The following is a 15,561-nucleotide window of genomic DNA, read 5'->3' on the forward strand; positions in this document are numbered from 1 at the left end:
TTTGGGAGGGGGGTTTGAGGTTTTTGGGAGGTTTTTGAGGGGGGGTTGGGAGGGGGGCTGAGCACCCCAAAAGGCCCCGCTGTGCCCCCCAGGCGGGGCGGCTGAACGGTTAAAGGAAGAGGAAATCCCGGCAGGAACACAGCCGGGGCCGGAGGCGCTGCCCGAGCTACCGGAGGTGCCGCGGGACGGGAGGGGACCGGGAGAGAACGGTCCGGGGGGAACCGGGACGGAACGGGGGGAACTGGGACAGAATGGGAACGTGGAGAGAACGGGAGGAACCGGGGGAGACCGGGAGAGAATGGGGGGAACGGGGACGGAACGAGGGGAACCGGGAGAGACCGGGAACTGGGACAGAACAGGAACCAGGGGGACCGGGAGAGAATGAGAGGAACCGGGATGGAACAGGGACGTGGTCGGAACTGGGACAGAATGGGGGGAACCGGGAGAGAACTGCAGCTGGGGGGAACTGGGACAGAACGGGGATGTGAGGGGAACCGGGAGAGAGCGGGAACCTGGGGGGAATAGGGATAGAACAGGGAACCGGGAGACAGCGGGAACCGGGGGAGAACGGGAACTTTGGGGGACTGGGAGAGAACGGGAACCCCGGGAAAGAGCGGGGCCTGCTGAGACCCTGCGGGGAAACTGGGACTTACTGGGAGCCTGGGTGTGGAGCCAGGACATCCCGGAGCCCCTGTGTGGAACCAGGACGTGTTGGGACCCCCAAAGTGGAACTGGGACGTGCTGGGAGCCACGGGCAGGACAATCCCGGACCGCGGGCATGGAGGAGGTGAGGGGCACTGTCCGTGCTGGGCACAGCGCGGGGCTGACCCCAAACGGGGCTGACCCCGCCCGCTCCCGGGGCTCCCTGTGCCGCGCTCCGCGGGGGAATTCCCGCTCCGGGCACCGGTGGCCCAGCGGGCCGGGCTGGTGGCCGCAGCTCATCCCTGTGCCAGGAGAGCCCGGTAGGTGCCACCCGCCCTGCCCCCGGCGCTGAACGGGGCACGGGCACCCCCACGGGCACCCCGGCCCGGCCCTCGCGCCAGGAGGAGGAGGAGGAAGCGGAGGAGGAAGATGAGGAGGATAAGGAGGACGTGGCCGGTGACATCGAGGACATCCCGCTGCTGGCAGGGGCGGCCCCGCGACAGCAGCGGCGACAGCAGCGCCCCGCCAGGTACCGGCCCCTGGAGAGCCACCCACGGGGACACTGGGAGCGCGGGGACACCGGGAACGCGAGGACACCGGGACTGAGGAGACATTGAGACTAAGGGGACACCGGGACTGAGGGGACGCCGGGAGCGAGGGGACACCGGGACATCACCGTGCCCTTCCTCGCCCCGCAGGGAGGATGAGGACGGCTGGGAGGCCACCGCCACTGTCGCCGCTGCCAGCCCGGACGGTGAGCGCCGCCTCCCGTGCCACCACAGGTGCCACCGCCGCTCTGTCCCTGCCCTGACGGCGGCCGTGTCGCTGTCGCTGTCCCCAGCGCGCAGCCCGGATCTCTTCGAGCGCCTGCAGCACGCCGTGAGCTCCCTGGAGCGCGCCGCCTTCTGCCGCCGTCGGCACCCCCCGGCGTGGCCGCCGCCCCCCCCGGCCTGGCACCGGGCTCTCCAGGTGAGCCTCGCCACGCCCGCGGCGCCCTCGGCGGCACGGCGGGCACGGACTGACCGGCCTGGCACGGGCAGGGCCTGCAGGAGCTGAGCCGGACACCGGGCTGGGCGCGCCGCTGCTGGCCGGAGGCGGCGGCGGGACCGGGGCTACCGGCGGAGGTGGCGGGGGCGGCGGCAAGGAACGCGAGCCTGCGGGCAGCCCTGGGCCAGCGGGACGAGGAGCTGGGCCAGGCCACGGCCGCCCTGCGGGCGCTGCGGGGCGAGCGGGAGCGCCTGCAGGGCAAGGTGGGTGCGGGACCGCGGGTGCCACCCTCGCGGTGTCACCGGGTGCCACCGTCGGGGTGTCACCGCAGCGCTGGCGGTGCTGAGCCCCGTGTCCGGCTCAGGTGCGAGACCTGCGGGAGGCTCTGGCCAGGCTGGAGGAGCCGGGAGGGTCTGGCAGTGACACCCCTGGCGTCGGTGACACCCCCGGGACCAGTGACACCCCTGGCGTCGGTGACACCCCCGGGACAGGCGACGCCTCTGGGACTGGCGACGCCCCCAGAGTCGGTGACACTCCCGGGGTCGATGACACCCCCGGGCCCAGCAGCCCCCCGGGGCACCGGGTGAGTGCGGGGCTGGGGCACGGGGGGTTCCTGGCCTGGCACGGGGCTCTGGCGTCCCCTCCGCGCAATGTCACCCGGGGTGGTGGCGGTGGTCGGTCCCACGGGGTGCCGCCCCCTGGGATGATCCCCCCGGGCCGCTCCCCTCCATGTTGCCTCCTCCCTTGCAGCCCCACGCCCCGCTGTCCCCCCAGACCTCGGCGGGGCCTGGCCGGGAGCAGGAGGAGCGGCTGCAGCAGCTGCAGGGGTGAGTGCCCCCCGAACCCCGAGTCCTCCCCAAATCCCGAGCCCCGAGTCCCCCGACCCCCCCTGGGGCCACTGAGGCACGGCCCCGGTGCCCGCGGGCCCGCAGGATGCTGGCGCGGCTGCAGGAGGCGAACCGGGAGCTGCTGGCGGCGCTGGGCGAGTGCAAGGGCGAGGCGGAGCGGCTGAGCATGGAGCTGGGGCGGCGGGAGGCGCGCTGCAGCGGGCTGCGGCTGGCACTGAGCTGCAGGTGGGACAGGGGACTTGGGATGGGGACACAGCATGGGGACAGAGACAGGGATGAGGACACGGGATGGGGACAGTTCCCTGAGACCCTCGGGATGGGGACCTGAATAGGGACAGGGGTGGGATGGGATGGGATTGACGGCATGGGAACAGGGATCAGGATCGGGACTAGGATCAGATGAGGAATGGGGACAGGGACTGGTCTGGGGACAGGGATGGGGACAGGGCTGGGGACAGTCCTCCTGAGCCCCTTGTCCCCCAGCGAGCGCTGCGGGGGCGCCTACATCGCCCTCCTGGACCTGTTGCGGGCAAAGCTGGCACCGGAAGGTGGCACCCATGGGGGTGAGTGACAGCGGGGGGACACAGGGGGCTGGGGGAAACTGAGGGGTTATGAGGGAGGACGCTGGTGTGATGGGGAGAACACTGGGAAGATTCTGGGAATTTGTCTGGGAGGATACTGGGGGGATACTGGGAATACTGGGAGGATACTGGGGAGCAATCAGGGAGGATGCCAATGGGATATGTAAGGCCCACGTGTGGCAGTGGGGGATGCACGAGGGATACCGGGAGGTACTGGAAGGACTTCGGGGGGATGCAGGGAGCTTGTGGGGCATCCCAATGCCCCCCACACCACCTTGCGGGCACCCCTGGGCAGCGGCACTGCCCGCAACGTGCCCAGGTACCGCGGCGGAACCGAGCCCGGGCCACGAACCGGGACTTGGCCCCGCCACACCGGAACAGAGCCTGGACTGCGCACCCGGACCTGGCCTCGCCACACCGGAGCCCTCGGGGCCAGCGGAGCCGGACAGCCGTGAGGACCTCGCGGACAGCCCCGGGGCTCACAGGTACCGGGGGCGCGGGGGTCCCGGCGCTGAGCCCCCCCCGGGTGCCCCGTGCCCACCGCCGCCGTGCCCGCCCCGCAGCCCCCGGGGGATGGAGGAGGGAGCGCTGCGGGAACTCATCCGGCGGCTCCGTGCCGAGCAGGCGGCGGTGGAGGGGTCCCTGCTGGACGCCGCCGAGCCCTCGGAGCCCCCCCGGGAGCGCGACCCCCGGGGCCGGGCGGCGCGGGCGCTGCGGGAAGCGCGGGCGCTGCTGCCCGGCTGGAGGCGGCCGGAGAAGGAGGAGCTGCTGCAGGAGCTGGCGGTGCTCAAGGTGGGGTTGGGATCCTTCCCTGGATCCCTTCATGGATCCCTCCCTGGATCCTTCCCTGGGACCCTCCCCGGATTTCTCCATCGATCCCTCCTTGAATCCTTTCCTGGATCCCGCCCTGGCTCCCTCCCCGGTGCCCCCCTGTCTCCCCGGCCGTGCCTCAGTTTCCCCGCGGTGCCAGGAGGCGCTGGCGGAGCTGCGGACGCGGCTGCAGCTGGCTCAGAAGGAGAAGCGAGCCCTGGAGCTGCTGCTGGCCGCGCACGGGCCCCGCGAGGCCGCGCTGCGCCTCCTGCTGCGGGAACGGGAGCGGGAGCGGCACCGGGAGCGGCACCGGGAATGGGGCCGGGAGCGGGACGGAGCCTCCGGCAGCAGCTCCGGCAGCAGCTCCGGCAGCAGCTCCGAGGAGGTAGGGATGGATCCCGTGGGGCCGTTCCCGGGATTTGGGGGATGCCGAGGGGTGGGAGACAGCCGGAAATCTCTGCAGGAGGCGCGGATGGGGCGGGGGGCAGCGATGGCCCCGGGAAACCCCCCGGACCCCGAGAGAACGAGGGAGGAACTGCTCCGGATCCGGGCCAGGTGAGGGATGGGAGCTGTGGGGGATTGGGAATTGTGTGGGGTCAGGAACTGTGTGGGATCGGGAAATGTGTGGGGTTGGGAATTCTGTGGGGACAGGGAATGGTGTGGGGCTGGAATTGTGTGGGGTTGGGAGTGGTGGTGGGCGGGCTGGTGGGGCGGGCTCGGGGTGGCCCTGGTGACACTGCCCCGTGTCCCCAGGACGGAGCAGCTGCGTGGCCGTGCCCGGGAGCTGGCGCTGGCCCTGGAGCGGGGCAGCGCTGCCAGCCGTGCCCAACAGGGGCACAGCGCCACCGTCACCCTGGAGCTCCTCCAGGCGCACAGGTCGGCACGGGCCGGGGTCCCTTGGGTGTCCCTGGGTCCTCCGGGTGTCCTGGGTCCCCTCGGTTCCCTCAGTCTCCCTGACTCCCTGGAAGCCCTGACTCCCCTCATCCCCCTGACTTCCTAAACCCCTGGCTCCCCCGATTCACTAAACCCCTAAATCCCGAAATTCACGGCTCCCCCTCATGCTCCCAGCTCTTCCAACTCCCTGACTCCCTAAATCCCCAGATCCCGGGCTCCCCTGGTTCCCCGGGCTCCCCTGGATCTCCCAGCTCCCCTGACTCCTAAAATCCCTAAATCCCAAAATCCCCGTCTCCCCCGATTCCCTGAATCCCTAAATCCCAAAATTGCCCGACGCCCCAAACCCCCTGAGCTCCTCCCATTCCCCGGCTCCCTAAATCCCCAAACCCCCCAAACCCCCTGCTCCCCCTGGGTGTCCCCAATCGCCCCCCTGATGCCCCCGGTGCCCGCAGCTCGCTGGCCCTGGCGTACCGCGGGGCGCGGCGCAAGCAGGCGGAGCAGCTGCGGCGGCTGCAGGCGCGGGCGGCGGCGCTGCAGGGCCAGCACGGCCGCAGGGAGCGAGCCCTGGCCCGGACACTGCGGGAGCTGCAGCGAGGAGGCGAGACCTGCATCTAGGGAGCCCCGGAAATCCCTGGGGAAACTCGGAAATTCATGGGGAGCCCCGGAAATCCCTGGGGAAATTCGGAAATCCCTGGGGAAATTCGGAAATCTTTGGGGAAATTTGGAAATCTATGGGCAAATCTGAAAATCTGTCTGGGGTCCGTGTCCAGTGTCTGTCCAGTGCCCGTGTCCGTGTCTGGGGGCCCGGCTGACCCCGGGGTCAGAGGTCAGGGCTTGGCTCCTTTTGAGATTCAAATTCGCTTTGTGCGGGGTCAGGGCCCTGTGACAGGCGGGGCCACCTCGGGGCTGGGGACAGCAGGGGACACGGCAGGTGGCACCAGGATATGGCAGGTGGCACCTGGCGTTGGCACGTCCCCCTGCCACGCCCCCCTGAGCCCGTGGCCACCGCGAGTCCCTGGTTGGTGCCTCAGTTTCCCCCTGGAAAGGTGGAGAAGTCAGGTCAGCCCCGGGGATTGTCCGGACGTGTCACCGTCACCGCTCCTTGGGGTGACACCGGGGACATGGGGGGGGAAGGTGGCAATGTGGGGACAGCGACGCTTGAACGCCCAGAGTGGCTGAAAATCAGGGATTTGACCCCAAAATGCTCCATTTCACCCATGGGACATCGCGGGGGACGGATGGACAGAGGGATGGGGTGGAACCAGTCCAATCCTGATCCAATCCCAGTCCAATCCTGATCCGATCCCAGTCCAATCCCAGCCCAATCCCGATCCAATCCCAAATCCACACTGGGGATCCCCAGGTGATTTCCCCCACTGAAAAAAAATCCAGGATGATTTTTAGGATCTCTCCACCAAGGCCGGGTTTGTCCATTAGGAAGGAGCTGGGATGATTTTTGGGATCTTTTCCTGCTTTTCCACCATCCCCAACCCCATCCTTCACACCCCACCAGAACCCCAAACCATCCTGAAGCCTCCGGAGCTGCCGCTGACCCCAAAAAGCAGCCCGGAAAAACCTCGGAGCCTTCCTGGGGCCCTTTTGTGGGGCGGGAGCAGCAGAGCGAGGAGGAGGAGGAGGAGGAGGGGTAGGAATGGGAATTATTCGGGAATTTGGGAATTCAGGAACTGGAATTCCTCTGGAGATCAAACGTCAAAACAAACCCAGATCGGATTTACACCTTTGTTCCTGGATTGTTATTTTGGGGTATTTTGGGGGGTTTGGGTTGGTTTTTTTCCAGAGAACCCAAGGCCACAAATCCCAGCCTGGCACAGGGGAAGGGTGGGGGTGACCCCACTGGGCCCGGATTGGGATCCCCCAAAACCCAGCCCCATTCCCAGCTGGGGTTCCCAGGGCTTGTCCCATGATCAGGGGAACTGGGATCCCCTAAATCCAGGCAACTGGGGCACCCCACTCTTGGGGACATTGTGGGGACAGGGGGACTCTGTGGATTGAGATCCCTGAAAAGCCAGCCCCATTCCCAGCTGGATTTTCCAGGAATTGTCCCATGATTTGGAGAACTGGGATCCTTTCAGAGCACCCTAAATCCAGGGAATTATGGCACCCCACTCTTGGGGACATTGTGGGGACAAGGGATTGGTGTCGATCTCCCAAAGCTGACCCCATTCCCAGCTGGATTTTCCAGGGGTTATCCCATGATTTGTTTGGCTTTAGGATCAAACCTCTAAATCCAGGAAATTTGGGGTTTAATTCCATTTATAGCCATCTCTGCTGCACCCCAATTCCAGGCTTAGCTTTCCTTTTCCCTAAATCCCGACCCAGAACCCGGATCAGGGACTCCAAGGTCGATCCCAGCCTGGCACCTTGGGGACACTGTGGCATTTTTGGGGTCACTTCTGGGACTTTGCCCCGTAAGTGCCCGGGGCAGGGCGGGGTGCTGCGGTCAGGCACCTTTTCCCGCTGGGATTATCCCGATTATCCCGGGTTAATGATTCCCAGGAATCCCAGCACCCACCGGGAGACGGGTCCGACTGGATCGACCGCATTGCAGCCGCATTTATGGGGCCGCAGGACCTTTGGGGCCACGGGGACTTTATGGGGCTGCAGGGAACTTTGGGGCCATGGGGACTTTATAGAGGTTTTTGGGGTCTCAGAACTTTATGGGGCCACAGGGACCTTTTGGGGCCTTGCGGGTTTATGGGGCCATAGGATTTTGTCCTGGTGCAATGTGGGGCTCCCAGCACAACACCAGGCTCCCAGCTTGATGCTGGGATCCCAGCTGGATCCTGGAATCCCAGTTCCAGTGCCAGGCTCCCAGTTTGACCCAGAATCCCAGTGATCCCATTTTGATCCCAGATTCCCAGTTCCGTGCTGGGATCCCGGTGCCACGTGGGGCTCCTGCCAGGCCCCTGCCTGGATCCCGGGATCTCAGTTTGATTTGGGATCCCAGTGCCAGGCTCCCAGTCTGATCCCAGTTCCCCAGTCCCATCCCTTTTTCTCAGTTTGATCCCGGTTTCCCATTCCCATTCCGGTTTCCCGGCCCCATCCCGGTTTCCCAGTTTGATCCCGGTTTCCCATTCCCATCCCGGTTTCCCAGCGCTCCCGGTGCCGGCCGAGCCCCGGCCGTGCCCGAACCGCCGCGGGGGCCCGGGAGGGGCCCCGGCCGCCGCCTCCGGCGCCGAACCGCGCTCTCCATTCCCGCTCCCCTCGCTCCCGCCGGCCCCGCCGGCCCCGCTGGTCCCGGTGGCCGTTCCCGACCCGCGGGGCGCGGGGGGCGGGGAGCGGCCCCGGTGCGACGGCGGCGGCAGCGGCGGGGCCGGGACCGGGGCAGGACCCGGGAGCGGAAGGGGAGGAGGCCGGGGAGGAGCATCCAGGGCGGCCACCGCGGCAGCGGCTGAACTTTGCTCTTTCACGGGAGGCGGGGAGAGCCCCGGGGCTCGGCGGAGCCGGTCCCGCCGCACCCGCAGCCGCACCGGCACCGGGCTGCGAGCGGCGGCGGGGCCCGGAGAGCGGCGAGGGCGAACCGGGGCAGCGCCGCCTCCTTCCTCCTCCTCCTCCTCCTCTTCTCCTCCTCCTCCTTCCAGCCGGTGCCGCGGAGCGCAGGAGCCACCGGGGGCGGGAGCGGCCCCGCATGCGGCCGGTGCCCGCGGGGGGATGCGCCGCGCCCCGGCCCCGCCGCCGCCGCAAACTTTCCGCGGGGCCGTGAACGGGCAGGAGGAGGAGGAGGAGGAGGAGAGCGACAAATCCCTGAGGGGGCGACCCCAAAAAAATCCCTAAAAAACTACCCCAAAAAGCGGAGCTTTTCCCAGCCGGCGGTTCCTCGGTAAAACTTACCGAACTCGGCGCGGGGAAGCACCGGGAGGGGAAGAACCGGGAGGAGAAGAACCGGGAGGGGAAGCACCGGGAGCAGAACCAGCACCGGGAGGGGAAGAACCGGGAGAAGAACCGTGAGGAAAAGAACCAGAGAGCAGAACCGTGAGAAGAACCGTGAGGAGAAGAACGGGGGGAAGAACCAGGAGCAGAACCAGCACCGGGAGGGGAAGCACCGGGAGCAGAAGCAGCACCGGGCGGAGAAGAAGCGGGAGGAGAAAAAGCACCGGGAGGAGCAGCAGCACCGGCAGGCTCCGCTCGATGCGGCGCTGAGCCCCCGCGGCCCCGCGGAGCCATGGCCATGGTGGCCGGCGCTTGGGGCGAGCCGAACGGTGGCGGAGCCGGTGGCACCGGGGGCGGCGGCGGCGGCGGAGGGGAGGAGGCGGCGTCCCCCGGCGGCGGCGGCAGCGACGCGGAGCACGGCGAGGAGGAGCGGCCCGGGGCCGGCGCGGACTGCGTGGTGTGCGGGGACAAATCCAGCGGGAAGCACTACGGCGTGTTCACCTGCGAGGGCTGCAAGAGCTTCTTCAAGCGCAGCATCCGCAGGAACCTCAGCTACACCTGCAGGTGACAGCGGGGGGACAGCGGGGGATCCCGGTTGGGGATGAGTTGGGGTCTCGGTGTGGTGGTGCTGGGGGTGTCCCAGTACAAACCAGTGGCTCTCAGTACAGCACGAGAGTCTCCCAGTACAAACCAGTGGCTCCCAGTGCAAATGAGGGGTCCCCCGTGCAGCTCGAAACGGCGCTCCCAGTTCAGCCCAGGGGCTCCCAGTTCATCTGAGGTTTCCCCCCAATCCATTCCAGTATCCCCCAGTCCATCTCAGTATCCCCCAGCCCCGGCTGTCCCCATTCCCGGCATTCCAGGTCCATCTCCCGGCATTCCCAGTCCATCTCGGTCCATTCCCGGTCCATTCCGGTCCATCCCAGTGTTCCCGGCGCTCCCGGCGTTCCCGCGGTGCCCGTGAATCACCCCGGGCATGGCCGGGATGCAACGGGAACCGCGGGAATGCCGGGAGCACCGGGATGGACCGGGAACACCGGCATCCAGCAGGGGCAGGATCCTCTGGAATACCGGGGACAGCAGTCCACCGGGATACCGGGACCAGGGAGCCTCTGGAATTCCGGGATACCGGGAGCAGGGAGTCCCTGGAATTCCAGGATAATGGGAGCGGGGAGCCTCTGGAATTCCAGGATAGTGGGAGCAGGAATCCCCTGGAATTCCAGGATCCGGGATCCCTGAGGAATCCAGGATGGGATCCCGAGGAAGTTCGGAGCTGCCAGAACCTCCAGGAATTCCCAGAGTTTGGAACGAGGGAGTTCCCAGGCTGCTCCCAGAGGGCAGAATTCCCAAATTTCTGAGGGTCCCCATTCCCTCATCCCGGCTCAGGGAGGGCTCTGGAATTTTTAGGAGGAGGGAAAAGGATCGGAAATCATCCAGGAGCCATTGGATCCAATCTTGGCAGGAGTCGGCTCCCGATCCTAAAAAATCCCGGATTTTGGGAAAAGTTCCCCTGAAATTATCCCAGATTTTTTTTTTCCAGTTGATAAAACCACCAGGATAATTCCTTGGAGTTTTGGGAAAAGGTCCCAGAAATATCCCGGATTTTTCCCAATGAGCAAAATCATCTGGATGATCCCACCACAGCCTTGAAATTTTGGGAAAAGCTCCCCAAAACTCATCCCAGGTTTCTCCCAATCCCAAGAGGAATTCCATCAACCCCTCCCCAGCTCCAGGAGTGGCACGGACCAGAATTCCCAGCTGGAAAACCTTCCCAAAAAATCCTCCTGGATTTTTCCCAGTGGATAAAACCACCTGGGTAATTCCTTGGAATTTTGGGAAAAGCTCCCAAAATCATCCTGGATTTTTTTCCCAATGGATAAAAACACCTGATTAATTCCTTGGAATTTCGGGAAAAGCTCCATAAATTCCTCCCGGATTTTTCCCAAGAGCCGAACCTTCCCCCAGCATTGGGAAAACCTTTCCCAAAAATCCCCCCTGGAGTTTTCCAATGGGATAGGAGGCAGTGAGCTGGGAAATTTGGGAAGCTCCGAAAGGCCCGGGCTGTGCTAATGACTTAATTAGGGCGGGTAATTAGCGGGAGCGATAATTAAAGGCATTTTGAATATGCAAATGAGCTTGGGGCCGCTTTGGATTCCCAGAACAAAAGCGGGATCCTGGAGCTTTGTTCCTTTGGAAAAGCCAAAAATTCCCAAGTCACTTCCTGGCTTTTGAAAAAAAAAAAAAAGGGAAAAAAATCCTTTGGATTTTTCCTTTTTGGATTCTGGCCTGTGCCGCCCCTGGAGCTGGGGAGGGATTGAGGGAATTCCTGCTGGGATTGGGAGAAATCTGGGATGAGTTTTGAGGAGCTTTTCCCAAAATTCCAAGGAATTACCCAAGTGGTTTTATCCACTGGGAAAAAATCCGGTATAAGTTTTGGGAGCTTTTCCCAAAATTCCAAGGAATTGTCCTCGTGACTTTATCCACTGGAAAAAATCTGGGATAATTTTGGGAGCTTTTCCCAAAATTCCAAGGCTGTGGTGGGATCATCCAGGTGATTTTGCCCATTGGGAAAAATCTGGGATATTTCTGGGAGCTTTTCGCAAAATTCCACAGGCACAGTGGGTATTATCCAGGTGGTTTTATCCACCGTAGAAAAGAAATCCAGGATAATTTTGGGATCTTTTCGCAAAATTCCAAGGAATTATCCACTGGGGAAAAAATAATCCAGGATAATTTTGGGATCTTTTCCTGCTGCTCCCAGACCTTGGCGGCTCCCCTGGATGTTTTCATCACTGGAAAAAATATTCTGGGATAATTCCCATTTTTTCCCCAGTTCTTTGAGCCTTTTCCGGTCGTTTTCTGGGAATTCAGGCCTGGATGAAGACGTCAGGGCTGCTCCTGATCCTGCTTTTCATCGGGATCACGTTCCCGGCCGCGCCGGGGATGTTGAGGATGAATTAATTCCGTGTTGGGATTCCGGAAGGTTCTGTGGTGGGATTCCCGCGGCTCCAGCCCCAGAATTCATCCCAAATTCTCTTTTCCTGCCCCGATTCCTACTGGGAAGGGATTTCTTGCTCTGAGATCAGCCTGGGAATGGGATCTGGGGGGGTTGGATAGGAGATTCCATGTGGGAATGGGAGACAGGAGCCCTTTTCCAGGGATTTTGGGAATTTTGGGATGAATCCATGGGCCAGGAGCCCTTTTCCAGGGATTTTGGGAATTTGAGGAATTCTGAGATGAATCCATCCTTTTGCAGGCTCTGAGGAATTTAGGGGGAATTCTCTCCCTTTATCCCAGAATCCTGTGGGATTTGGGGTCAACACTGCCTGAGGGATTTCAGGCCCAACCCCACAGGAAATTCCTGGAATTCCGTGGAATTCCTGGAGCTGCATCCATGGGCTCACCAACAATTAAATCCCAAAAACATTTCCAGACGTGGCAGGGATCAGGATGAAAATCCAGTGGGGTTTTTTGGGATCAGGATGAAAATCCAATGGGATTTTTTGGCATCATCATGGAAAAAAACCCATTAGCAATGACCATTTCAACAAAATCCCATAAAAACTGGGGAATGGGCTCTGGGATTCCTGGGATGGATTTGGGGGGGCTGAAATTCCTGGTAATTCGGGCTGATCCCGATGATTCCCACAGGTCCAACCGGGATTGTCAGATTGACCAACACCACCGGAACCAGTGCCAGTACTGCCGCCTCAAAAAGTGCTTCCGAGTGGGCATGAGGAAGGAAGGTAGGGAAAAAATTCCCAAGGAATCCAGGAATTCTGGGAATCCTAGGTTTTGGGGGAAAAAACCCTAATTCTTTCCTCTTTTTTGTGGATTTTTTTGTGGATATTTGGGGGATCCGTGTGAGGTCAGGATGAAAATCCAGTGGGATTTTTTAGGATCAGGATGAAAATCCAGAAAGTTTCTTTGGTATTGGGATGAAGATCCAGTAGGACCTGATTGGGGTCAGGATGAAGATCCAGTAGGATCCGTGTGGGATCAGGATGAAAATCTGATGAGATTTTTTGGGGTCAGGATGAAAATCTGGTGGGATCTTTTGGGTTTACCATGCAAACCCAGTAGGATCCATGTGGGATCAGGATGAAGATCCATATGGGGTTGGGATAAAAATGTGGTGGGATTTTTTTGATTGGGATGAAAATCTAATGGGATTTTTTGTGCTCACCATGAAAACCCCAACCTTCCTCCCCCTCCAGCCGTGCAGCGGGGCCGAATTCCCCCCAGCCACTCCAGCAGCAGCCCCAATCCCCTCCCAGCTGGTGACTTCTTCAACGGGCAGCCGGTGTCGGAGCTGATCTCGCAGCTGCTGCGCGCTGAGCCCTACCCGGCGGCGCGCTACGGCTCGCAGTACGCGCAGCAGCAGCAGCAGCCGCCGGGCAGCGTTATGGGCATCGACAACATCTGCGAGCTGGCCGCCCGCCTGCTCTTCAGCACGGTGGAGTGGGCGCGGAACATCCCCTTCTTCCCCGAGCTGCCCGTGTCCGACCAGGTGGCCCTGCTGCGGCTGAGCTGGAGTGAGCTGTTCGTGCTGAACGCGGCGCAGTCGGCGCTGCCGCTGCACATGGCGCCGCTGCTGGCGGCCGCCGGCTTCCACGCCTCGCCCATGTCGGCAGAGAGGGTGGTGGCCTTCATGGATCAGATCCGGGTCTTCCAGGAGCAGGTGGAGAAGCTCAACCGGCTGCAGGTGGACTCGGCCGAGTACAGCTGCCTCAAGGCCATTGCCCTCTTCACGCCCGGTGAGGGGCTGGGGGTGGGTGGGAGGGACTGGGGTTTTCCTGAGGGTTTTTGGGGTTGGGGATGGGTAGGGAGAGGTTGTTCTGAGGGTTTTTCTGAGGGTTTGGGGGTTCTGGGAGTGAGTAAGGAGAGGTTTTCCTGTGTTTTTCCAAGAGCTGGTGGTTGGGTCCATCTGAAGTTGGGAATGAACAGGGAAAGGTTTTTGCGGGTTTTTCTGAGGGTTTGGGGATTTGAGATTTTGAAAGATTCCTGATGGATTTGGGGATATTCTCAATGGATTTGGGGATATTCCCTATAAATTTCAGGATATTTCTTTAAATTTTGGGATATTCCAAATGGATTTTGAGATATTGGATTTTGGGATATTCCCAATAGATTTTGAGAGATTCCCAGTGGATTTTGGGAGAATGGATCTGAGGATATTCCCAATGGATTTGGGAATACTGCCTTTTGGGATATTCCCTTGGGGATATTCCCAATGGATTCAGGGATATTCCAAATGGATTTTGGGGATATTGGATTTGGGGACATTCCCAACAGATCCCATGCCACCCCCCACACATCGAAACCCTCTCTGTTCCCTTGCAGACGCCTGCGGGCTGTCGGACCCGGCGCACGTGGAGACGCTGCAGGAGAAGGCGCAGGTGGCGCTGACCGAGTACGAGCGCTCACAGTTCCCGTCGCAGCCGCAGCGCTTCGGGCGGCTCCTGCTGCGGCTGCCCGCGCTGCGCGCCGTGCCCGCTGCCCTCATCTCACAGCTCTTCTTCATGCGCCTGGTGGGCAAGACGCCCATCGAGACCCTGATCCGCGACATGCTGCTGTCCGGCAGCACCTTCAACTGGCCCTACGGCGCCGGGCAGTAGGGACGGATGGACGCACGGACGCACGGACGGACAGCAGGATGGATAGATGGACGCATGGACAGATGGGCAGTGGGACAGATGGATGGACAGCGGGACGGATGGACAGCGGGACAAGCCAGACAGCGGGACAGATGGATAGTGGGATGGGCCGGAGAACGAGATGGGCCGGACAATGGGATGGGCCAAAATGGGATGGGCCAGATAATGGGACAGGGCGAACAGTGGGACGGGCTGGACAATGGGACAGGCTGGAAAATGGGATGGGCCACACAATGGGACAGGCCAGACAGCGGGATGGACGGACAGCAGGACAGGCCAGAGAGCAGAACACATGGACAGGGGGATGGGCCAGAGAACGGGACAGGCCGGACAATGGGATGGGCCAGACAATGGGACGGGCTGGACAGCGGGATGGACGGACAACAGGACAGGCTGGACAATGGGATGGGCCAGATAGTAGGGACATGCTGGACAGTGGGATGGGCCGGACAATGGGCCAGACAGACTGCAGGATGGGCCAGACAGCAGAATGGGCCAGAGAACAGGACAGACACTCCCCAGGAAGGGGATTGGGATTCTCCGCAATGCCAGCAGCTCCTGGCCCGGAGCTGGGGGTGCACCCTTGTGGGTTGTGCCTGCAGAGTTGTGGGGTTGGCACCAAAGGTTTTGGCGTCCTGGCATTGTCACAGGAATTGTTGGGGTTCCACTATTGTCCCAAAAAGTTTTGGGGTATTGAGGTTGTCCCCAGAAGATATCCCAGTGTTGTCCCAAAAAGTTTTGGTGTCCCGGCATTCTCACCAAAAGTTTTGGGGTCGTGGAGTTTTCACCAAGGTTTTGGCGTCCTGGTGTTGTCCAAAAAATTTTGAGGTCCTGGCATTGTCCCCAAAAGTTTTGGGGTCCTGATTTGTCACCAAAGGTTTTGGGGACCTGAGGTTGTCCCCATAAGTTTTGGGGTCCCGGTGTTGTCTCCAAAAGAGCTCCCAGTGTTGTCCCAAAAAGCTCTGGGGCCCTGCCCTTGTCCCCAGGCTGTCCCCAAAGATGGAGGGGACACACAAGGGACACAGCCCCCCCCCCCGGGACTGTTCCCCCCGGCTGGCACCAGGATGAGCCAGGATTTGGGACTTCAGGATTTGGGATTTTGGGATTCTGGGACCATACCTGGCCGATGGAATCCTCGCTCCGCCATATAAACTCATTAATTAATGCCAATTAAAGATGTTTCCTACAACTCCGGTGGTCTGGAATGAGCCAAGATTTGGGATTTTGGGATTTGGGATTTCAGGATTTTGGGAT

The 15,561-nt window shown here is 62.0% G+C and overlaps 2 protein-coding genes across 2 annotated transcripts; both read left to right on the forward strand.

Annotated features, from left to right (window-relative positions):
• Positions 1–576: 576 nt before the first annotated feature.
• USHBP1 (USH1 protein network component harmonin binding protein 1) lies at positions 577–8,486 on the forward strand. The gene is made up of 16 exons (XM_054286594.1): positions 577–787; positions 954–1,171; positions 1,341–1,611; positions 1,683–1,892; positions 1,994–2,212; positions 2,380–2,456; positions 2,562–2,702; positions 2,961–3,040; positions 3,084–3,543; positions 3,622–3,850; positions 4,029–4,253; positions 4,332–4,423; positions 4,622–4,779; positions 5,215–5,360; positions 7,878–8,229; positions 8,365–8,486. The coding sequence occupies exons 1-16, from the start codon at positions 779–781 to the stop codon at positions 8,484–8,486; spliced, it is 3,009 nt and encodes a 1,002-aa protein (XP_054142569.1). The 5' UTR covers positions 577–778.
• Positions 8,243–14,492, forward strand: NR2F6 (nuclear receptor subfamily 2 group F member 6). The gene is made up of 4 exons (XM_054286615.1): positions 8,243–9,217; positions 12,302–12,396; positions 12,868–13,407; positions 13,994–14,492. Exons 1-4 carry the CDS (start codon positions 8,946–8,948, stop codon positions 14,266–14,268), a joined length of 1,182 nt encoding a protein of 393 aa, XP_054142590.1. The 5' UTR covers positions 8,243–8,945; the 3' UTR covers positions 14,269–14,492.
• The last annotated feature ends 1,069 nt before the right edge of the window (positions 14,493–15,561 follow it).

The sequence above is a fragment of the Melozone crissalis genome, unplaced genomic scaffold (assembly GCF_028551555.1).
Source record: "Melozone crissalis strain CALT ecotype California unplaced genomic scaffold, PUWL_Pcris_2 ptg000054l_1, whole genome shotgun sequence".
NCBI lineage: Eukaryota > Metazoa > Chordata > Aves > Passeriformes > Passerellidae > Melozone > Melozone crissalis.